At 42.2% G+C, this 27,756-nt stretch overlaps 1 protein-coding gene across 2 annotated transcripts in view; it reads left to right on the forward strand.

Annotated features, from left to right (window-relative positions):
* Positions 1 to 27,756, forward strand: part of rgs3a (regulator of G protein signaling 3a) — a 155,499-nt gene that overhangs the window by 16,584 nt on the left and 111,159 nt on the right. The window contains exons 5-9 of one of the 2 annotated variants that reach the window (XM_071905352.2): positions 131 to 145; positions 10,019 to 10,086; positions 23,319 to 23,400; positions 24,636 to 24,741; positions 25,495 to 25,933. In XM_071905352.2, coding sequence (XP_071761453.2) covers positions 131 to 145; positions 10,019 to 10,086; positions 23,319 to 23,400; positions 24,636 to 24,741; positions 25,495 to 25,933 — 710 coding nt within the window. Of the gene's footprint in view, positions 1 to 130; positions 146 to 10,018; positions 10,087 to 15,806; positions 16,559 to 23,318; positions 23,401 to 24,635; positions 24,742 to 25,494; positions 25,934 to 27,756 lie in introns of those variants that run through there. The other variant, XM_071905351.2, reaches the window with a different exon arrangement.

The following is a 27,756-nucleotide window of genomic DNA, read 5'->3' on the forward strand; positions in this document are numbered from 1 at the left end:
AACGGATGTCTTATTTGAGGTAGAAAAGCTATTGATATTGGTCACAGAACAATCAGGGTTGTAAAGAGTTCTCAAGCACCCTACTCAAGCAGAAGTAGTGTTACTTTGCTGAAATTTTACTTAAGTAAAGTGCACTTAAGTAAAAGTAAAAAGTAGCTCATTTAAAATGTACTCAAAATTCTAGACTCTCTTAAAAAAGTCAAGACTCAAACTATGGATTATTTTTTTCTTCTCTTTGTTTTTTCTCTTTTTTTCCTATAGATTCTTTTAATTGGAAAAAAAAAAAAAAAATACAAAATAAAGTGCACAAACAAAGTAAAGCCAGATTTCTCTTCTCTTCTTTGCTAACTGAATGTTCACTGCGAATGGCTCCATAATTGGCCAGTTTATGATAGTAAATAATTAGCTAGATAGTAGATAATTAGATACTTCCACCCTTGAGAACGGGCCGTTTCTAGCTCACGTTGATAGGGAGGGCAATGAGATATCTTGTGGGGGCCAAAGCAAACATTAGTTCCCAATCTTTCCCTGGAGAAAAATAATATTTTTTACACTTACAGATGCACCACCAGTACAGCATTATCTGACTCACTGCTGCTTGTGCCATTATTTTGAGGCTGTTTTCAAATTAAAAACGTATGCATAGTCAGCGTTTTAGGGAATAAGCTACCAAACACTTAAGTATAGCAGGGAGAGTAAACTAGCATAGCAGAGAGACTAGCAAACAAGGATCATTGTGCAGCTATGTGGTTTTGTCACAACAATCAACTGTAGAATTACAATCTAGCAGTGATCCAGCTGACAGCCCACTCCCAAAATAAATTCATTTGTTATTTTTAAAATGCCAATGTAAAATGAGATAACTGCTAAAGTTAGAACTATACTCTTTTGTGCAACTGGCCTGCTGATACATTCCACAAGTCAGCCACAACAGAACGATGTTGCATTCATGACGTTTGGAAAGGCCGGGCTGCAGCCACAGCTGTTAGAAGAACTTCTCTGACTAGCAGTTCTGAACAAGGGCCACTCGCCTGAAAGACTTGGACAGTAACAAATGCTATATTGCTGTAATCCTATAATGTTCTATCCACTTTGAAAGAAAATGTAACTTGATAAGCAAATGTCTTCTCTTGAAACAAGCCATTTATTGGTCCTTTATATTAATCCATCTGTACTGGAGGTTCACTGTTTGGATCAGTGTGTCACGGCCCCATGACTAATCCCTCACTTGGCTCAGAAACCCATGGCAGCTCAGTGCCAGGAGGATAGTGCCAGTCCAAATGCCCTGGGGGCAGGTCATGCCAGACTGGGAAGCTAGCAGTCCCTCTGCACATGATGTAGCATTGTGCTGACCTAATGGGAGGGAGAGAGGGTTAATGAGAAGGAGATTTAGAGGAATAACTTAAGCGCATTTCAACCACAGAGCAGAACAAACTAAGAAGATTGTAATAGAAAGAACAACTCACTAACAAAAGCCCACACATTAGGCTTTGAGGCAATTCGAGAAGATTTCCTGTCCACGCAATATGTAAATTCACATCACATTCTAGATGTCTTGAATAACACTGCTGGTTATATCACTTATATAACTGACAAGACTCAACTACCATGTGCTGTCAAGAAGTCAATGCTGTCAATGTGCTGTCCAAAAGCACATGCACTCTGTAAATCATAGGTATGTCCTTAAAATGTCTCAATACTGTGGCTTATGTGCAGATTATACAACTATCCATACTTCTCACACAACTGCTGACACAACTGGGTTGGGACATAGAAGTAACAAATCCAAATAAAACTTTAATGTACACAATTTAAGTCGAGCATTAAAACTGTCGACATATCAAGAGGCCAGACAGAAACACAAGACTCCTAAAGGCGAAGTTTGTTGATTTTTATGTCTTTGATGCACTGTAATGACTCATTAACTAGAAAATATACTTTATAAACAAATGATACACAGAGAAAGAGGAGAAGAAGAGAAAATATATCACAAAGTGGAGACGCAGCACAAAGAGAGTGATAGAGAGGCACTTTACTAGCGCAGAGTTCAGGCTTTCCATTTTCATTACAAAACTGATCGGCTAGACCCAGACAGCTAATTATACTGTAGCCAGCAACAAAAAGGCTGCCATGTTAACTTTGCTTAAATACAAGTTGAGAGGCTAAAATGGAAAGGCTGTGGATGAGTGGCAGCCAAACAAAATGTCTGAGATAAGAAGTAACAGTGACAGTGATGTTCAAACATGGCTCTATAAATGCTATTCCATCACTAATTTTGGCAATAAATGAATGATGCATGGATACTCTATCCACATTCAGTACTGGTACAACTGAACAAGTGTGTAGTTATTATCTGCCGTTGAGCTGAAGAATTGAACCCTGCTTTATAATTGGTACACATTGTGGTCCGTATGGAGACCATTAAGAGATAGACAAAGAGAGAAAAGAAGAAAGACAAAGGAAAAAAGAAAGCTATTGCTGCACATTTGCCAGACTGTTTGCATAATTTGACCAAGGATACCAGCTTCTCTTTCATTTAAATCGGCTAATTTAAACTCTTCTTGCGGAGTAGTGTGAAAGATGGTCTGCATTACTGTATGGTCTGTTGATTAGCTGCTATCACAGATGTTTTTGAAAGTGTCTCAAATGGTTAAGGCAGCAGGGGAAATGTGTTTGAATTTGTTAAGTGCCTATCAGCGGAGATAAAAAGTGCAACTCTGACTCCTTTTCTCCTCCTTCTTAGTCTGAATCGGCAGTTGTTGTGTTGGTGGGACATCATAGTCTCTCAAAGCTGGGAGATTAATTCTGTTATTGCATGTCTGTGCACTCAACCTATGTGCAAGCATATTTATTTGCGCTTGGCTCTCTATGTCTGTGCATTCATTACTGATGCGAGGAAAAACAACTGTTTGCGAGTGTGTTTGTGAGAGCAATCCTTTAGCTCTGTTTAGTGTGTCAATGGAGACAACTGACCCACAGCGACTTGTACGTGTGTGTGTTTTTGACCATAGCTAATGCATTTCCCTCCAACTATCTTACAATGCGGGTCAGGTGGTTTGCATATGCGTGAAAGCAAAAATAGAATAACACCCATTGGGCTTGCGCGTACAAAGTGTGTCATCTGCATAATGACACGTACTTCTAGTTAACACAATGTTCATAATGGACGCACACGGGCAAAGACATACTGTAGACACACACACACACACGCACACACACACATACACACACACTAGACTACCAGCCCTTCCCAGATGGCATGCCATGCCTTTTAATCAGCAGATTAAAAATGTATACAAGATTAACATAGATGTATTTGGACTGTAGGTTGATATCCAAGCCACACTAGAGGACAAGGGATGAAGGTGTTCCGGTAAATGAACTGGGTGTGGTGGTGTATATATTTGTGTGTGTATTTCTGCTGCGTCCATGTAGGAGAGTGCGTCTGACATGCCATGCATCCGATGCTTGTTCTAAAGGGTAACATTGACCTCAGGCTTATGTCCACTTGATCTGAAGTGAAGCATTTGACCCAATAGCACACTCTCTTTTCTGTACAACTGTACTGCAGAAATGTGGCATCTTATTTTTTCAGTCACATAAATAAACACAATATGAAGAGAGAATAATTATCTCAATATTTAATATTTAAGAGACATTTAACAATAGATATTAAACCATTTCAATTACAACAAATTACTGAACTAGAAATACACTAAAGCAGGAATGTCTCACAGATTTCTACTGGCTTCCAATTGTAACCTACCAGCTTTTCTATCATGACTGGAACATACTCAGGTTTGCTAATCCCTCTGTTTCTCTGAAAAAAGGAGTAGCATGTCACTTGCAGTTTTATTTGTTCAAAGTTGAATAATTTGCTCTTATTGGGAGAGATCACATCTATGGCAAACTGCAGTACAGGATGCAGCTAATAAGCGTTCTTTGGCTGTAGGTTCTTGTCATGCATCTATGGTTTTGCATAGCACCTGTACCTGGAAAGGTTGAATGCCAGTTTGGTTTGGCAGAATTTTCTTTTCTTTTCTTTTCTTTGGCAGAACTTTTCAAGATTTTGCCAAACTGTACGATTGTTAAGTGGTTGCAGAGCCGGTTACAGCCCACATTGGTAAGGTGGCAGTGAGATACTTTGGAGGGGTGAAAACCAATATTGGTTTTCTCTGTAGAGAAAAAAAACAACAACTTGTTTCTTTGATGTCATGTTAGTCTATTGTTTTTTTTTTTTTTTTTACAGTTTTTACAGTTTTTATTGTTTGTGTTAGCTTGTTTGTGTTCTGCTCAATAAGTTTTATAATTTAGCCATATCAAGCAGTTTAAACGGTTTAAATAAGTTCGGTCAAGTTAATTATGTTATTAAACATATTTTTACACGTCTACTACTTGATTCAAATATTATACATTTAAAAATATAAAATTATGAAAATGAGAAATGTAGCAGTTTAAGGGTGATTATTAAATTAACTGCTTCTGTCCCATCACACCTGTTACTGTTGTCAAACCTGTTACCCAAACATCAACCCTGATACTTAGATATATCTTGATAATAATGTCATAGCCGCACCAAATGGCCATATTAGTTTATGTGTGATGGGGAAGAGATATATTCTAAAATAATGGGGAGATTCTTTCAGTAACAGCTTTTCTTTTAAAAGAAAAGCTTTTTTTTTTCAAACAGTTACAGCAACAGGGTCTGATATATGTTATGGTTTGTGTGTCAAAAATCTGTCCAAATTCTCAGGATTTAGGTGCCTGCGGGGCTCCAGACTAACTTTGTCCACTAGTGGCACTGGTGCTACCCACTGAAAATTTTGAGGACAATATTTTTCCGTTTTATCATTTTTATTCATTTATAATTTATCATTTTTATTACTGATCAATGATCAACTTCAGTAATAATAATATACGTATAAGTGTACTATTATTTTCCAAACAAATCACAAATAGATCAAATAGTGCTTTTTTAACAGCAAAATAACTTATAATAATATATAATATAATATAATTATAATAAATTAACAAATGTAAACATACACTGTCATTACAGCACAACAGCCACAACAAAAGCAAGTAAACAAAGAACTACACGTGAATTCTGTGAGCCATCCCTATCGGAAAGAGTTGCATTTGACTTTTTTTTTTTGACTTCCACTTTTGGCATCTGAGGAGGGCCTGAATTCTCTTTTGTTTTGAAAAAGGAATCAACTGTATGTTTAATTGTCAAATGAGAGAAACGAGGGCAGTGAGACCGTACACAGGTTAGATGACATCCCGCGCAGACAGTGTTGTGATGGTGAATAGCCTTGCATCCGTTCCCCACTCTCACTCACACACAAACACACACACACACACACACACACACACACACACACACCCCAATATCTCTAATGCACTCCTGGGGATGAACATTTAATAAAGTAACATAATATCCAATGATGATAACGAGAAAAGTAGTGGTGTGGGAGATATTTCCAAGTTGCCCTGCAGGGCTAAGGGCTAGATATCAATTTTAGTCGCATGCCTTACACTAAATAAAAGCACAGCCAGTAGGTCAGTTGTACTGGTTGTCCAGGTTTGATTCCCGACCCTGGTCCTTTCTGTGCGGGGTTTGCATGTTTTCCCTGTGTTTCGTGGATTTCATCCAAGTGCTCTGGTTTCCTTCCACTTTCCAAAGCCAAGCAAGTCAGATGGACTGGAGACTCTAAACTGCCCATAGGCATGAATGTGAGTGTCTGTCTGTCTGTCTGCCTGTCTGACTATGTTAGCCCTGCAATTGACTGGCGGCTTATCCGAGGTGTCTCCCTGCCTTCTGTCCAGTGTATGCTGGGATTGGCTCCAGCCCCCCATGACCCTGAAAAGGATTAAGCGGGCAAAGAAAATGAACGATTGAATATGGTGGCAGGAGTGGGTTGCCATACACCTTTCGCAGCTATTGGTACAGTTCAGTTTCTGAACTGCTAAGCCAGCTGTTGGAAAACACCAGGGTCAGCTGTCCCCCCAGTCTATGATTGTAGCCCATTCAGTTTCTAAACTGCTGAGCCTACTGTTGACCATAAGCAAACGTAGAATTTACAGGAGTATGTTGTGAACTAGGTGTAAGCCTGAGAGATACAGGGTAGTGTAGGTGACTACAGCTATGTTTGGCATTGAGAGCAGGTGAAGAGACATGATACATGATATTCTGTATATTTGTATATAATTTAACTGACTGACAATTTAACTGACTAGTGTTTCTATTGGTGACTGGCACCCACCTAGGGTTTAAAACACTAGTTGTTTAAGTGAATCATCTGCTTGCTAATGATACTGATGCTGTAGTTGGTGGTTCCCTATCCTATCAGTTTAGAATAACATATCTAAATTTGTCTTGTTTTAACCTGCTTTAGAGGAAATGCATGGTATTACTACTTTTACTGCTATTATAATGAAATTGATGTTGAGTGAAGCTGATGATTTGATGAATTTGGAGGCACCATTTAAATCCAGGCTGCCTCATACATGATGCATCAACAGGATATAAAATACCATACCAGTGTCTAAATATTTCTACACTCTTTTCTCCTCAAATCCTCTCCAAATCTCTATCAGGGACACTCATGCCACACTTTGGGTTGACAGACAGGAGACGTAATCCTTTTTGGCTGCTCTGCCCCGCTCAGGACAGGAGCAGGAAATTAAATGTGTCAATCACTACTGTCCGGCTATCCAGAACACCCCCAATGTTATCACATTGTCTTGTTGTCCCATGTGGCATCATGCAGTAAATGAGTCATAGTCACTCTCCGGTCGCTGAGGTCAGGCAGAGCCAGGACACAAACCGCTCTCCTATTAGTTCTGTTTGTTAAATCTGATTGTTCCTGTTGTGTCGCATTTTAATTGTTTTTTAATTGTTTTCAGCTTCCCCTGTCCCTTATAGGCTGGTAGTGTGCAGGCAACCCAAGCATAGCCAAATTGCATCCCTCTCAACCATCGAATTGTATGTGGTGTGCATGTACAGTATGTGCGCATGCGTCTGTATGTATATGCCTACCTTCTAGCTTTTTATTAGTGCATGCATGTGTGTCTTATTTGTGTGCTCCCCTTTGTCTGACATTGCTGAGACTTTTAAGTTGGGTGTGTGTGTGTGTGTGTGTGTGTGTGTGGCGTGTGGATGTCAAACTATTCCATTTCCCTGCATTAGTCTGCATGTTTTGTGGCCTCCTTTGGGATGTAGACAGCTCACAGATTCACTCTCTTTTTTCTCATTTATTTTGTCCGGTTTCCCCCGTTATGCATGCATGAGCTTCAGATACAGTTTGTTACATTATCCAAACCACTGGTGGTTTGCGTGTGTTTGCTCTCATATGATCGTGCTCCTTGCTGCTCTCATCTCTATATTCCCACTCCTCTGTTGTCTCTGTCTGTCTCCCTGGATTAGGAGTTGACTTCCACACTCAGCCCTATTTTAAAGCATTCCTCTCCAGTTGTACCTTAAATCCAAGCATGTGTCCACTCATTGCCAAAAAGCTACTTCAATTTGCTGTATCACTTTCTTCAATAAACAAACAGTGGGAGGGTAAAAGAGTTCAGAGAGTATATAAAAAAAAAAAAAATTTTTTTTAAATAATAATAATTTTGCTTACCACAGCCCCAGTTTTTCTTACTTATCAGCATTAAGTATCATTCCCATGTGATGAAGAGGACCAATTTACATTATTCTTACATAAATAGACACTTTCTGTCTAACTATCCACTCAGCCTTTCTACATCGGGTTATAACTGTTTATTTATATACTATATACTACTGCATATCCTACAGTATACACTGGCAAAACCAATGTTTCTGTTATAGTAGCTACCACAGAAAATTTGTTGTCTTCCACTACATTGCAACACAGTGTCCAATAGTTTTATTGACCACACACTGATCAAACAGGCAGATACCATTATCTATTATCATCAAACACTTATCCAGGTACAGTGAGACCTGACAGCTCAGACTCAGAACGTGCTCATTGGTTGTTAACAAGTGTGACCCATGAGAAAACAGTTAGAAGCATGGCAGCCTATCATCCACTCATCATTGTGTCACAGCATCTCAAAAATGTACTTTTGCCCCATGACAGTTGACTCCTAAGCCCTGTGATAGTGCCTGGTGTTCACAGTTTAAACAATGATTTCCTCACACTTGAGGTGATCTTAAGGGACTGCTAAACAGTGAAGTGGAGGCAGTGTTTTTCTCCTCCTTTTTTGGCTTTTCCACTTTCTCCATCAAGTGTTTATTTGTTTGTGGGTGAAAGGAGGTGAAAAGAGGGACTGGGTGTCAAGTGAGCGAGCGGTGCGGTGAGAGACTCGGGCAAAGTCAAGGGCTTTTTATGTTCTGGCAGATCTGTAGCGGGACTGGCTGACTCAACTGTGGAAGACTGCCAGCACCTTTTGATTCTGTCTTTCTACTCTTGCCTTTTCAATTCTTCATAGTCTGCTTCTTTTTTATTTTTTCTTGGTTTCATTGTCACTTCTTCTTTAATCTTCTCTGCCTCTCTCTCCCTTCCTCCTACTGTCTTTTTCTCTTTCCATGTGTCTCCCTTGTGTATACTTTTCCCACTGCCCACTCCTTCTGTCCATCTCCTCTTCTCCCTCTCTCTTTCTCCCTTGTCCTTCTCTCTCCCCATTTTTATGTCACTCATGCTGGATGTATCTCTATGCCAGCTGCTCCACGTCTCTCTCCTCATACCCAGTGTGATTAATGTCTCGCCCAGACAAAAGGCTCCTGTCCTGGGCTTGAAGCCAGCCAGGTTAGCCCCTCTCTTTCTCTGGATCCCTGGAGATCTCAGATTCACAAGTGACAGAATCCTTTTTTTAAGCCTTCAGGTTACCATGGCAACCACAACTATGGGATGGGGGAATGTCCTTTGGGGTTAACTCTTGGGTTACACACTGACTGTGTCCAATAATTTGAAAGGTGTTTGAAAGTTTGTTACTGTATGTGGATGGCCATCAGTACAGAAGTATTTGTGAATCTGAAACTGTAAGGGTCTGTGTGTGTGTGTGTGTGTGTGTGTGTGTGTGTGTGCACGTGTGCATGTAATGTGATTATGGTAATTCTTCACGAGGTCAACAGAAAGTTTCTTATCCGCTTTCATACTCTCAAATCATGTGGGGGATGTTAGGATTGGCTGGAAGAGTTAAGAAAATAACATCCTGGATGGAGAAAGGTAGAGTGATTTCTCTTTTTTTGGTGGTAGGGGAGGTGAGTGAGGAATAGAGAAAAGGGAGGCGTAAGAGAGGGTGGAGTAGGGTGTAAGAGAGGGTGGGGTGGGGTGGGGTGGGACTCTGTGAAGTTTGAAAGAGAGAGAAAGGGATAGATAGAGAAAGAGATGAGAGGGAGAGACAGATAATCAGTGAGAGAGAAACATGCAGCGCTCATCTGTTTCACTGGATGAAGGGAGAGAGGTAGACAGAAATAGAGAGAGAAACAGGGAGAGAGGGAAAGAGAGAGAGAGAGAGAAAGAGAGAGAGAGATCGGCATTGTGGCCCAAAGCTGAATGCCGCCTTTATGAGCAATAGTTAAAAGGACTCTGAGGCAGGGGTGAGTCCCCGTAACCATAGCGACTTCACAGGAGCCCTGAGACAGAGGGATAATAGAGTGAGAGAGGAGTTCCTTTTCTCTTCTTTACCCCTCCCTCCCTCCCTCTCTCACTTGTTCTCACTTCCACTCCTCTCTTGGCTAGTTTTGCCGGAGCCTTGCATCTTACGGGAGTTTCCCCGATTTGGTTGGCCTGTTTTTTCGCCGTTCCCGTCTGCTCTCCGGTTTGAATCCCAGCCCTTCTGTCTACACGGGGCTGCTCCGGACAACTTTTGCCACAATCGCTCGCTGTTATCATTCTGAGGCACTTTTTATGGACTCTAAGAACTGTTTGAGGACTTGTTTTTTCTGCATCCAGAAGGGTGTTTTTTGCTGCCACAGAGAGAGAGATGTGCTCCAAAGGCACTGTCTCAGCCCGTGACTCCTTTGTCTATATTTCAGAGGCTGTGCTGTCAAACCATGGCGCTGCCCCCGAGACCAATCGCCCCGAGAATATGCAATGCTTAACAGTGAGTACCATTAAACCACCTTATTTACTTTCTGTGTGTGTGTGCGTGCTTATTTTGCTTATATAAGGTTTTCCTTCTTTCCTCTACTATAATTGTTTTTGGAAGTTTTACTGAATGTGTGTGTGTGTGTGTAAAGTGTGGTCATTCATACAATTGCATAGATAGTTTATTTCTTATGTGTTTGTGGGTTCTTGTTTGTTTTGTGTGTGTTTGTGTGTCTCTGAATCTTGTCTTTGAGTGTTTGTTGGCAGTTTGCGTATGTTCATTTATTCTGTATTTGCCCGTGCATGCACTATGAATGCATAGGCCCATACTTCACATACATCAAGTAGTTGACCCACGACATTACACCATGTCCAACTGACTCATCATGCATATTAACATGCCTTCAATAAGACTTTTATGCATTCCATGTTGCACATTCTCAGTAGCCATAGCAACTAATTGAATTATGCATCTAAGCTTTGAGCAGTGAATGGAACAGTATGTCATTTCTTGAAAGGAAATATTTGTCAAAACGCTCGCTTGCATGTGAGTCACATTTAGAAGAGAATGATGGTTTGTCATGAGAGAGGGAGAAACAGATTCTATTGTCTGATGCTAAGTCAATTTTCTGTATCTTTTCATGGAGAACACAAATCCCTCCTCTGTCCATCTCTCTTGTCATTCGTTTCTCATGCCCTCTCATTTTTTTTTGACCAGCTCCACACTCTCATTGTCCACATTGTGGTGGACTGTATACTCACCCTGCATGAATGAAAAATGCACGAGGAAGACCACTTAAACCCTTCTGAGAGACACAGGCGGACAGTTTAAAATGCCTTTGAAAAGACTGATTTCACTTTTACCCATTTCACAGCAGGGACCTGGAAAGGGTGATAAAGTCAGTATGTGCTGGCCTCAGACAACAACGACAACATCAACAGTAACATGTAAATTACTTTAATAGTCAACAGGCTTAAACTATGGTTTGGGACCCAAAGTGTGCCCACACATGGCATTTTCATGAGCCTGGTGAGAGATTGAATTTCTCATTGGGGTCCTTGTCAGAAAAAAGTTAAAGAAACCCCGGTAGACATTGGTACTTCTATTTTTTTCCTATTCTTGGCCCTTTAATGAACAATATATTGATCATATCAAAACCGTTGTTACACCCTGGAGTTGGATATAGTGTGCAAGTTTTCAGATGTCAAGCAGAATCACACAGAGTGTTGTACATTGGCCACTAGATGAGAATTTCTACTGATTACTGTATGCTGACCAAAATAATAATTTAATTATTATCATGGAATTGGATATGATTCAGACTCCTGAAGTGGCTGCAGGCCTGTTCAGTAGGTTAGTGTGTCAGTGAGGCATATCTGTGTTACTTTTTGTTTTTAATATTAATTTTGGGGTATTTTCGGCTTTATTTGACAGTTGAAAGTAGAGACAGACAGGAAAGATTGGGAGAGAGAGGGGGACGACATGCGACAAATGTCCTGGGCCGGATTCGAACCCACATGGCACCCACATGGCACGCGCCCTAGACCACTGAGCCACCAGGACGCCCCGTATCTGTGTTAGATTTGACCAGCTCAAAGACCTGGGCTGTCTGGCAGACACTATTCATATGGAGAATTCAAGCTAGCTAATGAGCTTGACTGGACAGGATCAGACAAAGGAGCTCACCTTACTTTCGCCTTTCACACACGCCCTTACTACACAAACCTGGACACAGCAATACACACACACACACACACGGAAACACAAGTTACAGCGACAGTCGCAGGGATTACCTGTGTCACCCGTGTTTTACCTGTCTGCTACGCTTGTTACTCTTTTTCTCACAAGCAACAGGTTTCATTTCCACAGAATTGCCACAAGAGTCATTGCGTTCTTCACGGTGTTTGTAGTGAGATCACAATGCTGTATCCAATATTGTCAACAGTTGTCTGAAGTCATATGGAGGGTGAAGGGGGCAGTAACGGTGTGGGGAATGTAAACGCTGACAAACACACAGCTCTTGTAATGCAGCACCAACATGAAAGAGTTTTACATCCGTATTTGTGAATGTTCTCTCCTTCCTTTCCCCTCCATCTCTCTCTCTCTCTCTCTCTTTTTTTTCTCTCTCTCTCTTGTTTTCCCTCTTTCCCTTTATCTCAGGGTGAATCAGAGTACCAGCTGATTGTGCGGTTTGTGTGGGATAGTCCCAAGGGAGAGAGTTAAGGGAGGGGGAAAGCACATTCACAGACTAAATTAGGGGAGAAAGGAAAACCTTTTAGACTTTTTTTCTTTTTTGTGCTATAGTTTTCTGTTGCTTCCTCCTTGTTCCCTTCCAGACCACTGCATCTTTCCTCCTTGGCCGTTGTGGCCTCCTCCTCTGTTTCTTTCTCTTCTCCCTCCCTCTCTCTCTGTCTCTGTCACCCTGTGGGCATCGCCCCCAGTACACAGAAAGCTCTGGGGTATCATTAACTGCCCACTCTTTACCTACTCAAACATTTTTGCTGCTCTGGTAATGGCCTCGAAAATGAATAATTTCAATGGTTTACTGTTTGAAGGTTCTGGACACTTCAGATGTTGGTGAAGGTAGTACTTAATATGTACAAAGGATTAGAAAAGGAAATGTTTCACAGAAAAACCTTTCATTAAAAATTTCATTAACATTCTCCCATCTACTCTATACTTTCTCAGCACTTTCCGCACCATTTTCTTGTACAATTATTGTTCATATTTAGATAATTACTGTAGGTTGAGGAGCAATTGCACCCAAGTAAAATGCCACATCAACTAATCGTCGATCACATCGTCTTGTTTTATTGCTTCCTCTGGCTCACCATGAGCTAGATGTCTTTTCAGTTTATTCAAAAAGCATATGTTCCTATGGTTTGCTTTTCAAGATAATGGAGGCAGGAAATGTTAGCATTTGTGATAGTCAAAGGAGCTAAATCCGTACCTGAAAAAAAAAACATATGTAGCACTGCTTTCAATTAGTTTGACATATAGTGAAACTTTCAAATAAGCATACTTTAAAAAATCCTGGTGCCATGCTTTTTGATGGAATGAAAGGACTCTGAGTTTGTGATAATTCAGAAGTACTAAGTCCTGACGTGTCGGCCTGTTTGAGAAGTGTCTAATGCAACTTTTGAGAATATTTCCAAAAACAAGAATGAGAAAATGCCCTTTTCTCCCTTTGACTTTGCCAGTTCATAGCACCGAATACTTGAAGCAGAGATTAAAAACTTTACATGCAGCATAGCAAGAGATCATCTCCTCCAGTGCCTTGTCAGCATCTACCAATTATGTTTACAGACAAAGAAAAAATGTTGCCATGTACTCTCCTCATTGGCGGGGAGTAGAGAGCTCATGAATATTAACAATGATTGCGGTCCTGACAACTTTTCCTTGCATCACCCTGCTTGTCAGCTAGCATTAGCTCGCAAACTTTCTGTGTGAAAATGGGTCTGACACTTCTGTCAGACGGGAAAGATGGGTGAGGGGGGCTGAGAAGAGGACAGAGGGGTTAGATTTACCGGTTAGTCCTTCACACAGAATGAGGGTTAGTTTTATATCCAGAACTTTTCTACTCTGGACCTTCTTTTAATTTGAAAGAGGTCCGAGGCCTCACCCCATCCAAAGCCTTACAAGGGAAGCATGTAACTGTGACATAGTACAATGTTTGTCACAGTCGAGCTGTTGTGCCAACATTTAAAGAATTTCACTTGGATCCTACTTTGAGTGCTCGGTCATTTGGCACCTGCCTAGCAACTATGTGACAATACAGTAATCGTTTGCTTAGATATGGATCACAAATTGCCTACAAACCTGTTTCTGTTTTGTCCTATAATATATCCCCAGGCCAAACCTTTACACAGTGTTAGACTTTAGCCCTTACCGACTGGCAGGCATTGATCTAATGTAATAATTAGTAACCAAAGCCCTAGGTTTAGCCCCCTCCAAAACGCTCTATCTAATCTATAGCCTTGACTCCATGTGCCAAACTTCCATAGTTTTGTTTTTTAGTACAACCTTAGGCCCTACACTTGGCCTTAGCCCCATCCTGTGTGTTCACTGGCTTGGAAGATGCTTCCTTCTTTGATAGTTGTGTTTATTCAGGTCAAAAAGAGTGAGAGAGAGAGAGAGAGAGAGGGAAAGGGAGAGAGAGAGCGTTTTTCGGAGTAGAGTGATCCCACACTCCTAAAGACCAGATTTGCCTTGTCTGGCTCCTAGACAAGCTTTTCAAACTCTCCTTTCACTCCTCTCCCCAAGACATGCTTTTTTCTCTCCTTTTCTCCTCTCCCTCTAATCCGTCCTTCTGCCTATTTAGAGGTGAACAGAGCAGTGAGAAAGAGAGAGAAAGGCCTCTCATGTGTTTTTGTGTGGTTGACGGGTAACCTTCCCCCTTTTGAAAAGGCGAACAGGGAAAAGCTGCCATTACTACTGGCATGAAGGGATGTTAAGACAACGGCCTTTTCTGCCACACTATTAGCATTGTAGAGACTAGTGCAATATAGTTCCTCTTTCACCCCTCTCTTTCTCCATCACTTTTCTGTCCGTGTTACATTCCATGAGCCAGACATCCAAAGGATAAATGGGAAAAGAGGCATGCTGGGAATTAATGGGGTTGCTAGGGGTTACATTGGCCACTTTTCTAGCCTGAATTTAATAGGCTTTTTCCTGCACTGCTGCTGAGGTGTTTGTTGTTATTTTTTATAGATTACCACCTCTTTCCCAGCCATAGGGATATTGAAAACAAAAATAAAAGTGTTGTTTGGATAACTGGAAGTGGAGGGGAGGTTGTCAAAGTTCACAGACCTGTGAGTTTCCGTCCCGTGGGCTAGGGGGGGCGGGGGGGTGGCTGAAAGGAAAAGCAGAGGAAATATGGAAGTTGAAAACATAACAAACAAGCATAATGTCTGGACAGAGATTGGGGAGTATGGGAGCTAAGCTGGAAAGAGGCTGATGAGGTGTGAAGCCTGATCGAGGTATGTGTGTGTGTGTGTGTGTGTGAGAGAGAGAGAGAGAGAGAGAGAGTTTAGTGTGTGGCCACATAATACTGCCGTCATTCTCTTTTGTTGGGAAGTATGCCCATTAAGTAGGTCCAGAAATTCATGAGCAAGCAGAAACATTTCTACAGTGTATAGACTATAAATTTAGTTTGGAGTTTAAGGCCAATCTCCTGCCCACTTATAAGTTTGCATACAGTACTGTATGTAACCAAATATCCTGCTTTTCCCCCACTTATCCATACATTTCTTACTCCTTCCACCTCTTTACACCTACTTTGTCACACTACACACGTATATTTGCAAAAGACAGAGCTATAGCACCTCTCTCAGCCTCATAGTGTAGACTCAGGAAGCAAACTGGTCTTATCGAGTGCAGACACACAAAGCTGTCCTGGCTATGGGTTGGCGAGGTATGCGTAAGTGCATGTGTGCATGCGTATTTGTGTGTGTGTGTGTGTATGCGTGTATGTGTGTGTGTGGAGGGGGTGGTGGTGGGAGGCACTTCCTCCTATTCTTCTGCTGTTGAGCAGTTCCCATGAGCGCCCCTGCCAGGACCGACAGTGTGGCCTTAGTAGGCCGAGCCAGCGCCAGTCTCGCCTACATGACGCCGCCACACTCTCACGCAGCTGATCTCAGTGCTACTGCCACTGCTGCTGTTCTAGCCACAGAAAAAAAAGCTGGACCAATATCTTGTGGGATAACACAAATGTGAGAAGCAGAAGGAAGAAGAGAGCAAAGGAAAATATAAAGGGAGAGATAATTAATCAAACTTTGAAAAGAATCAAGAGGTTATCAGAGGGACACCTCAAGCTGTGGATGTAATGCTGGTGACGGGCTCATATAAACTTGCACACAGGAGTGTGCATTGATGATTGGAATAATTACTAAGGATCCTTAGTGGACAACAGTCCAGCTGGAGGTCAGTGGTGGACCGACGCCAATTTTGCATAAAGGAAGTGTTCACAAAAAAAGAGTACATCAAAGGACTTTTACTCAGAAAATTGAATCCGGACTCATCTATAAGAGGTAAAAGTTGATGTTGATGCCTGACAGAAGCCACTAGGGGCCATTATTCCCTTGTACCGGACAGGTTTTCTCTCTATTTGAAGCAACCGAGGGGAGATACGATATTGTCATATAGAACCTCCTCAACTGGACCGTCACCTTAAAAACACACATTTTGGACCTTCCAAGACTAAAGCCAACCGCTGTTTGGACAGCTGTCACCATTTCTCATTGAGATGATCCATAACACCCTGAAGTCCACACCGCCCCAGGAGCACAGCCCGAGGAGCGCACACTCAGCGGTGCCAAGGAGGCTGTGGAGATACTCAGGCTGCAGAGGGGCCGGCCAAGCTGAAGGTCAACGCCGGAGCGTGTGTGTGCTGGCTGCGGAATTGGACGCTGGAGGAGGAGGTGGAGGAGGCGTGATGCACACCATCCACGGGCTCTGCCGCCTCTGCATCGGATGTAGGCTGCCTCAGGTCTGTCTTTGATATCGAGGGAGAGATGGAGGGAAGGAGGGAGGGAGAGAGAAGGGGGGGAGATAGGAACAAAGAATGGAGGCAAACGGGGCGCTGCATCAGGTGTATCGACCTGTGATTGTGAGTGAGAGACTGAGAGAATGAATGAAAAGTTTGACAGTTGGAATCTCTGAAGAGTGTTTTCATAACAAAGATGAAGGGTCACACAGTTTTGCAAAAAGATAAAAGAAATCCCATAATTTAGGAAGCTGCAAAAATATAGTTGGTTGTAAAACTGTAGAGAGCGCTGGCAGCATAGACGGAAATCGGATAACGGCAACGGAAGACCAGGATAGAAAGTGTATGCGTGTATGTGTGCGTGCATTTGCGTGCATGCATGTCTCTGTCTCTGTGTGTCTCTGTCCATGTCCATGTGTGTACACTGCAGACTACCAGTACTAAAGTGTTTACTCGCCTCTGCAGAAGAAAATGCAAAAATCTGTTGAGATTGCAACAACGTGTCCAACACATCAGGAAAGAAATAATTGGCTACAAGCGAGTTTAGGAGATCAAGGGATGTGAGTGCAAAAGTATGCTCTCTGTTTCTTGAGGAGGAAGAACCAGGTCTCTGCCACCTACATTATTCATCCTTCGCATAGTGAGAGAAGGATCTGATGGAGGGAGAGGGAGTGGGAGAGAGGAGACAAATATCTGCGAGATACAAACCAAATGCCACTAACCTTAAGTAGCCGCTTGGAGCATGTTGTTGTTTTTAGAGTTCACAATACGACCTAGCAATCAAAACTTCAATCTAAAATGGGTCTATGGATTATCAATAGAGCATAGAACAGATTAGAACAGAAATTAAAAGAATGGGCTAGAATATAATACAATAATCATTACTATATATAATAATATACTATAGTAGAGAACATAACATTGGAGCATACAATGACAAACTGTGAATATTAAGAGGACTGGGCCTACTTGACAACAATACGACATGACACTTGAGTCATGTGTGTGTGTGTGGGTTTGTGTGCCGCCCCAGACACTGAACATACTGACCCAGATAACATTGTCTTACTGAGGAAGAGGAAAATGAGTGGTTGGTTGAGAGGGCTCTGTGTGTATGTGTGTGTGTGTGTGTGTGTGTGTCTGCATTCATGCATATACATGTGTGCGGTTTGCAGAGAGGCTACACATGCAATTACATGCAAATCCAGTTTGTGTGCACCTGTCTGCCTTTAATGCGATACCTCCGCTGCACCGGGGGCATGCAGACAGGAGATGCACCGTAGTAATCGGACAGAGATCGGCAGAACTCATGCCCCTGGCTGCATGCTATCCCCAGTCATGTCTGAAAGGATCTTGGAGCACTGGAGCAGAAACGCGAAAGGGGAAAGCTCTGTCACACATGCGCGCACACAAATATACACATGGGTTACAGGATTTTCCTCCTTTGGGTACATCTGAATTTACTGAAAAAAAGTGGAAGTCATATTTTTTTCACCTTTATTTATTCAGGGGGAGTTTCACTGAGAGCAATGCTCTCAGTTTCAGGATCACATTCACACATTCACACCTGACCAGTACAACCACAGTCTGATCTGCTGCCACTGAGCAGCTCCACTGGAGCGGTTGGGGTTAAGGGCCTTGCTCAAGGGCACCTCAGTGGTGGTAATGAGAGAGGGGCAAGCGCTGCTTTTTCACTTTTCCCCACCCAGATTTATCCTGCTGGTCCGGGGGATTGAACCGACGACCGTCCGGTCCCAAGCTCGCTTCTCTAACCTTTAGGCCACCACTGCCCACATGGTTTATGGTTTATCACATGGTATGTAGTATGTAGTTCTGTAGGTGAGTTTTTCATCTGTAGGCCCTGTGATTGCTAAAAAAAACAATTATAAATTCATAAATTAACCCACGTTCTTACAATTTGGTATAGTATTTGACAAACCTTTAAAGCATACTAAGCACTTTAGTCCCATTCATTTGGAAGTGATTTAGAAGAGACATTCATTTCATTCAGAAGAGACTCTCCTGGACCAGAGAGTGGTTGCCGACTCTGAATGTTTAGTCTCAACTCTGCTTACAAATTGAATTAGCAGTTTAAATGCTCCAGAGTTTGAATGAACTGCTCCAAAATTGGGTAGCTCTGAAAATTCATTCAAAAACACACAATGTTGTCAACAGCTCTTGAGAGATAGATAGATAGATAGATAGATAGATAGATAGATAGATTTTCAGCTATCTTTATTTGTCTCAGTCTAGTCTAGGTCTTAGTTTGTCCATTATATTTGGACAAAGAGTTAGGACAGTTTCTTCTTGTTCATTGGCACTGAGCACAACAGCTGACATCAGGAGCTGTTTGGAGAGCTGTTTGGTCCTTTGGTCGTGTTTTTCTAGTTTGAGTGTGTGTGTGTGTGTGTGTGTGTGTGTGTGTGTGTGCGCGTGCATGCGTGTGTGTGTGTGTGTTTCCTAGTTGTCCGGTCCCACACTCAGGGGGGCATATCTCATTAACACCTCCTCTATCCTCCTACACACACACACACACACACACACAAGCCTACAATAGACTTGATCCTGCACACTTGCCCCTTACAAAGCTCCTGAAATCCGTCTTCCTTTAACTTTCTGTCACTCTCTCCCGTCTACTAATTTTCAGTCTCAAACTCTGCTGTTGTTTAACATATTAAATTTGAATCTAGTCCTTAAAATGCTGTATGTCTCTGTTTGTTGTTTGACTTCCTTAATTTCAGTGGAGTTTTTCCATCTGTTCCTCCATTTGTCTCTCTCATCTACTCTGCCTTAGTCACTTGTCTAAGTCCCAGTGTCCTCTTTTACCACCAGTTAATCTCTTTCTGTGTCTTTTTGCCTCGGCGTCTCTGTTTCTCTGTAATTCTCTCTTGTTGTCTTACTTTGTCTCTATTTGTCTGACTTTGTGTTTCTGTCACACAACCAGACTCTAGGATGATGAGATTACATCGGTCGCTCCACAGATACACACACACACACACACACACACACTCATACATACACACACAGCATGACAACAATTTTAGCATAAAGTACCACTGGCTATACTTTCTGCCACTGTCATGAATGAAGTAGAGTTGGAGTTGTTTGTTCACCCATGTATGTATCAAAACGAAAACTAGGTGTGACAGAAAACTGTTGTAAACTGAAATAAAAATGAGAGTTTACAATAAAATGAAAACTAAGCTGAAACTATATTGTCTACTTACAAAACTAACTCAAAAGAAAAATGCAAAAGGAAATTTCCTTAGTTTTCGTTTTAGATCATTTATTTGCCAGGTAGCCTGAAGTGAAAAGTGTTTTGATTGGAAGATTTTTTTTCCTCTGCCGTTCCTTTTGCTGTTTCTGTGGCTCTGCCGTGACGATGCCATGAGGTTGCGTTATGTCTCGTGGGCCGCCTGGGCATCCATCGCTCACTCACACTCGCATATCACACTCACACATTAGCTAGCCATGGAGCCAGCAGCAAGAATGGTTGGGAAAAAAACACCAGATTCCTATTTGGGAGTATGATGTTGTCTCAGATAAAAGCAAGTGTATTGGAAGTGAACTGTGATGGTAAGATATGTGGAACTCCTACGAACTCAAAAGTACACCTGAAAATCTTGCATCAGGAGGCCAACCAAGCTTTCATCCAGCCCAGTAAGGGGAGACAGAGCGAATCAGAAGCTAACCTAACCACTCGTCAACCAGATAGATAACACTGGCACAATGCTTCCAATGACCCAATAGCTGGCCAGTAAATACACCCGAGCACCGTAAGCGTGGGGAGGCATTGGTGCACATGTTTATAGAGACGGTGATGTCTACGCGACTGTGTGAGTCGATCGCCTTCAGGGAGTGTAGGGCAGCACGAGACCCAAAGTTAAAAACACCAGGGGCTACAAGAGTCAAAGGCCTAATCGGGGCTAAAACATTGACTCTGACAAATACCTCACGTAGCAGAAATGTTAAAACTAAAACTGAAACTAAATAAACTAAACTAAAACTAAACACTTTCCACAAATATAAACTAAACTAAAACTAAACACTTTCCACAATTATAAACTAAACTAAAACTAACAAACCCACGCCAAAAACTTAAAGTAAACTGAAATTGAAAACCAAAATTAAAAACTAAATTAAAACTAATAAAACGAATTAATAATTCAAAACTGTAATAACCCTGGTATGTGTGTGAGTCTGTGTCTGTGTGTGTGTGTGTGTGTGTATGTGTGTGTGTGTGTATGTGCTTGGCAGCTGCCCCAGCCTCCGTGGGAGGTCAACTTTCTTATCATAATGGTTGCGATGACATATGCCGCTTGTACTTATACATCGGTACTCCCACTGTGTGTGTGTGTGTGTGTGTGTGTGTGCATGCGTGTATTAGACTGTGACTGTAATGGTCTCATCAACAAGAACTGTAATGACAGCATCACACCCACTTTATCTGATGAGGGGGCCAAACGGGATTCAAAAGGCCGTTGTTTTCTGCCTTTAGAGCACATACACACACCATAGACCCGTACGTTTGTACAGAAATAGATGCCACTTCGCTAATACCTACCGTATGGCAGGTAACAGAGTCAACTGTCCGTCTCAAATTATTTTCTGAGTAGAGACTTGAGGTAGACTGAGAGCAATTCTGCTGTTGAGGGATTCTAGAGTAGAGGCAATAGTAGAGGAATTGTGGCCCCTAACGATGTGACACTGGACACATAAGATCACTGGACTATGAGAAATTGCAATTGCTCCAGACATTTTGGGGTCATCACCAGCTCCGGGCCCCTGAATAATCACCAACTTTCCCCAGCTTGCTCCAGCTTGCTCATGGGGAGACTTTGTAATGTAGTAGCATATAGTTTTTTGGGCAGCAGAGAGAGAGAGAGAGAGAGAGAGAGAGAGAGAGAGAGAGACAGAGAGAGAGACAGAGAGAGAGACAGAGAGAGAGACGAGGTGGGTTGTGTGTTCTACGGCCCCTGCTTGTCAGCAGATGAGATGGAAACTGAGATGTTTTGGATGAAGCTCTGTTGACTTTGGCACAGACTTCGGGCACAGATACTGGATGTTTGACAACGTTGGGTCAAAGAGAAAGAGAGAGACAGGGGGAAAGAGCCATCAGCATTGTCTTTATCAGTGTGCGTATGTGTGTGTGTGTGCGTGCATGCAGTGTGTGACTGAAAGTGGGACCTACAAGAACTTAGCAAGGTCCAATGTGTGATGTGCTCATTTCATGTCTACACTGGGACGCCCAGGGCCAGTCTAAGGTCTACTTTTATTGAGAATTTATGTTCAATAGCTTCGGTCAAAATGTACCAAATGTCTGTTTTTATGCTGTTAATTTAGAGTTAGTTTAGTTAGTTTAGAGTCAGTCAGTTTGACAATAATTGAAACTGGTGTTTTTATAAGTACTGGCTTCTACTAATGGTAGTTAGAAATCTTCAATCTTGCAAAGCTACCACACATGGTAAGAAAATAATTGTAGTATCTTTCATTGATTGATGACTGTGTCTCTTTTTAGTTATATATTGAAGACCTGAGGTGCACGTTTTATTCTAAAAACAGATTTGTATTTTCTTTTGAATCTAGAAAAAGACTGGTTGTTGTTCATCTTTTATGTAATTGATTATGAAGATCTGTTGTTTGCGAATACATCAACACATCACATCACATTAATACATCAATGTCTCCATGTTGGATACTCAGTACTCAGTCACTGGTATATCTTTTATATAAGAAATACTGGGATTGCTTCCCTCCTACTTTTGTATTTATATTATACAGAAATATGGAGCACAGCATCGTCCGAGGTCCACTGGTTCTCCCTAAAGCTCAGACAGAGGTAGTTAAGAAAGACTTCAGGATCTCTGCCCTCCTGCATGGAATAGCTTGCAGTAAGAATTTAAATTAAGGAACTGGTTACTCTCGGTGAGTTTTAAACAGTTGTTATTATGACCGTGGAATAGGAATGTCAATTTCTTTTATATCATTGTTTAACAACTATGAAACTGTTTCTCCTGTCTCTCTCCTCTAACAGACTATTCATTACTTATTATGAAATGACTGTTACTGATGTCCTATCTGCAATATGCTGCTGCTGTTTTGGCCAGGTCTCTCTTGTAAAAGAGATTTTTAATCTCTACTAACCTGGATAAATAAAGGTTAAAATAATATATATTTACTCTTCACAGTTGGTGTCAGCTGTTCTTAAGGAAGCAGCTGCACAGTGTTAATCTTGGCACATACACACATCACTCCCATTGCTCTATGACAAAGACGATTGTCTGTCTCTGTGATAAAAATGTCCTGTACAGTGAAAGTGTGTGTGTTTGTGAGTGTGTGTGTGTGTGTGTGTTTGTGAGCGTGTGCTTCCACAGCATTTTTTGTGGACATTACTGTAACTTTGAAAGAGCACTGAATGATCTGGTGAACCAGAAGTACCAGTTGTACATTATGGTAAAGCGCAGATGTAAATCAATAGACAATAGACTGAGTCAAAATCTGCCCAGAGAATGTTTGAGCCTTATCTTTGTCCCTCTCTTGGGGCTGTTTTTCTCACTAACTCAGCTAATTTGAAGGGAATTGTTGTCAAGACAATTTTGATGGGAAGTGGAAGCAGAATACAAATCTACTAATCGTCCCGTAGGAATTTGATTGATTTACCAGCATGCTACTTTTGGTTCCTCAGGTTAGGCAGAGTGGGCCCTATTTTCCTACCGCAGAGTGATTTAATGTGTGTGTGTGTGTGTCTGTGTGTGTTTTGCAGGTGACCATCCTTCGAGGAAAGGATGGATATGGCTTCACCATCTGCTCTGACTCCCCTGTGAGGGTCCAGGCCGTTGATCCAGGCAAGTTTTTTTTTATGTGTGTGTGTGTGTGTGTGTATGTGTCTATGTGCATGCAAATCCATCTTTCCATTTGTTTTCTTGACCAACCCATGCCCCTTTGCCCAACTGCATTTGTGTGAGTCTGCTTGACTCTTATCTGCCTTATCTTCTGTGGCACCATGTCAGAATATGTGGAAACATTTTAAAGCTGCATGAGTCGGACGTTTGCGGCCCCAAATGGCAGCGAGAGGTAACTGTTTGAATTTTGCCGACTTCAATACCCAGAAATCGTGTAACGTGTCATCAGTAAACTGTGCACTCCTCGGACCTAAATTTCTTCTTCTTAGTGGCTGCTGGGGGTGGAGGGTGTGAAGAGGTTCAGCCATCGTGAGCGAGCAAGTGGTTTGCACGGACCACTTGCTCGCTGCTGTTTAGGGGAAAGTTTTGTATTTCACTCTAAAGTTTTGTTTTGTCACTTCCTGTGTTCAGAGAAGATTTCCCGTCAGTGATCATACTCGGCACCCAAATAGTATGAATCTATGGCATCTCAATTAAGGGGAATAGGACACTGTTCTCTGTTTCAGACCCACATTGTGAATTAGGCTGATAAGACAGTTGTATTTTTACATAAACATCTTGCCTAGTGCAGCTTGAAGTGTGCATCTCTCTCCCCTCATTTGCCTTCCCTTCCATATGAATCTCTCTCTCTCTTTCTCCCTCTCCCTCTCTCTCTCTTTCTGCCTATTTGTCTCTCCACACTGTTTCAACACGCGTGTTTGTGCTTTATAAGCGTGCACATCCTTATCAGCATACAGAGTATATAACAGATTGAAAAAGTTGGTTGAGCTGCCTCCTGAGTTAGAAATTAAATCATTATTGCTTACATCCTAATATATGCTTTTTTGGATTGGCTCAATCAGCAGGGTAGCATAGTTAGTCGGGAAGCCGTTCTTCAAATGCAGGACCCTGGTTCAAGCCCCCATGTTGGCAGGCATCCGCCCTGCTGAAGTGTCCTTGAACAAAACACTGAAACTTCAGCTGATCCTGTGCTCTGACCTCTCTGTGGAGGGGGGCAATGAGAAGACAATTTCCCTACAGGGAGCAATCTCAATATCACATTATTGTTCTATCAGTTATACAGTATTTTCTGTAGAACTTTTGCATTCAAGAATAGAGACTTAGTCCAAGAAGGTGCTATAGTGCCTGTAACAGTGTGTGATGAACTGTATTTTGTCTGTCTCTCTGTACTCTTGCAGGGGGTCCAGCAGACCAGGCAGGTCTGCAGCAGTTGGACACTCTCCTGCAGCTAAATGGCCAGCCAGTGGAGCAGTGGAAATGTATGGACCTGGCCCATGCTATCAGGTAATGACTGCTACACCCTAGAGGATTATTGGGACAATTTACACCAGATTTGCCCATCCTGACAATCGGAGGGGGAATCTCAATTGTAGGCTTGGTCAGGACCAATGATCAGGAAAGATTAGGTGGTAGTGTGAGAGGTTTACGGATTCAATCTAGCCACCATGATTGACTCACAGACTGATCTGAGCCACCAAGGTAATTGATATTTACCACTCAGCGTCTACACCGGTCCTGAACAAGTCCTGTGGTGTGTGGGGCCAATGAGATCTGAGTTTACAGTGAGGTGATCTGGGAATTTGAGTGAGATTAGAGGTTGTGACATCAATGACGTGTCAGGAGTCATCAGGAAAATCTAAGTTATATTGTTAAGTGTTCTTTCCTCATCGTCTAGACTGAGCATATTTACAACTGGGACTGGGAAACAATCTATGAAATCTGTTCTTGTGTGTGATGCAGTGCATTTTCAAAATTGGTAATACTTGGACTGTAAGAGTGACCTTTCTCTCTGTAATGTTGATTTTTTTTTTTTGTGCTGTTTTAATATGGGAGACATCATTTCATGGTTGCCACTTAGCTCAAAGCCTGAGGGCATGGGAACATCTTCTATTTCTATTCCATATCTAAATGATTTGCAAGTCATTTAAAGATAACAATTCATGCGCATATATTTAGTCATACAGTTGCAGAGTATCTATGCTTAGATTTCACACACCTCCAGATCTCGTTGAGCAACATCTCTCTTTCCCATTGTAGAAACAGCGCCAATGAGATCACAGTGGTGGTGTGGCGCACGGGCCCTTCAGCCAAGCCTAGTTTCGATGGCCTCATCCACCGACCCTCCTACAAGCCCTCCGCCTCAAACTACGACGCCCCCTCACCCCCCACCCGCAAGAGGGGACCGGATGCCGGTGGCTGCAGCAAGACCCCCCCGGCTGTGCCGCCTCTACCAGCCCACCACCGCAGCACTGCCACCCGCAGGCTGCTGGTCAACGGGTCAGAGGCCGGAGGTGGTGGCGGCGTAGGCGTAGGGGGCCTGGGGTGGGGGGCCCAGGTGGGGTCGGCTGAGGAGCTGGATGGGAAACCCCGGGGACACCTCCACCACCCCCACACCGCCACACTGAAGGGCACCAGGGTGAAGGCCTCCAATGGGGACAACTACATCATCCTGGCCCCTATCAACCCTGGAAGCCAGGTACCGCAGACTGGTGGTGGGCTGCATCTTCATCACCTCCTTCATCCTCCTCATCCTCACCAGGGGCATATGGTGGCCCATCCCAGATATGTCTCCTTACCTTACATCCCTGATGCTGATAGATAGAAGGACTGGATATATGTCTAGGCCATTTGGGCTACTGCTGTCTTATGGATGTGTGTTGTATGAGACATTTTTTTTAACACAGTACATACAGTGGATATAGTTCGTATAGTTCATTCAGATATGCGACATTACACCAGAAACCCATAGGAGACAATCAAATATAAGATATAGCTGTTAATAATACAGTATATGCCTGTGCTATTTGAAGCTTTGGCTGTATTTTTGCATTACATTCTCTGCCATCTAGGCACAGCTTAAATTAGCAATACAGTGCATGCATATAAGAGGTGTCATTTATTGCTCTTAAAGATATAGCCAAATATGTGCCATTTATGGTTTATACATCATGTGAATTTAAAATAATATCCCTCATCAAAATGAAGAGTTTAAACATTTTAGAAGGTAGGCAACAAGTATGCAACTTGTATGCAACAAAACTATTAAATTCCTATATAGGAAAAACCATAAAGTCCAAGAGTGGTATACTACATAATACACACTTTAACATGTACAGGTGTCTTGTATAGCATGTACATGTGGTTGCATCCAATGACGTCATGTATATGGGGTAAAAGCCTTCATCATAAAAGCACAATAAAGCAAAATCATTGAATCAAAAAGCCTGAACTGAATTCCTTAGCTAACACCACTATAACCATACAATACTAACCCATCAACTACCTCAGTGTACCAAATACGTTGAAGCAGAAAAGACCCAGTATTTGTTGTTGAGACGTTCTCCTTGCAGCAGTGTCCTTGCGCATTGAGTTCAGTTCTAGTTTCAGCCACGGAAATACTGCCCAAATTGATGCTCAAGGCTTCCAAAACTGAATAACTCAGACCTGTAGGCCTCATATGTAGAGTTGATAGATGAAATTGTTCTTATTTTCCGCTCTCAGTCTGTCTGTGTGTGTGTCTGTTTGCCTGTGGGTCTGTCTGTCTGTCACTCGGAGCTGTATGTGTGTTTGTGTGTGTGTGTATCATGTAAAGTTCATTTCCATCTGTGCATGCTTTTCAGGATACTTTCAGGCGACAGTATACTGCACAGCAAAAGACAGAGTATAGTGAGCAGTGCCAAACATAAGATGGGAAAGATTTTTCCAGGGAGGACAGGAACACATTCAATAATGAAGATTAAGAAAAACAACACATATGAAAGATTATATATTAGAAGAAAGGATGTAGAAAGGATCTAGTCGCCTCTGAAAAGAGTCTAGAGGCATACAGCGACATAGCAAACATTCATTCCCCATCAAACAGACACTAAGTCTGTCCCAAATGAAAACAGAGGCAGTGTTTTGGTGAATTTTGTGGCTATCACAGGCTGAATATGCTGAAGGCCCTGTGGAAACAGGTCAGATTGGTGACATATTACACTGACACATGACTCTGGTCTATAAATAAAGTGGTTTAAAAGTCCACACTGGAGAAAATATCTGTCTTAACAAGCTGGCACACAAGCACGCTAATAAAAGATTTTGTGTGCCTTTCCAACCTCCAGCTAGCCCGTTCATCTGACCAGCAGCCTAAGTGGTAGCAGCTCTCTGTCTCTTCTCTCCCAGTTGATTATAATCTGTTATGACGGATAGTAACCACCAGTGTCTTACTGAGTACAGCAGAACTCAAACTGGCCAAGGCAAGTCCTAGAAACCAATGGAATGTCATGCAAGAAACCACAGATGATAATGGCCAACTTG

Source organism: Centroberyx gerrardi, chromosome 2 (genome assembly GCF_048128805.1).
Source record: "Centroberyx gerrardi isolate f3 chromosome 2, fCenGer3.hap1.cur.20231027, whole genome shotgun sequence".
Lineage (NCBI taxonomy): Eukaryota > Metazoa > Chordata > Actinopteri > Beryciformes > Berycidae > Centroberyx > Centroberyx gerrardi.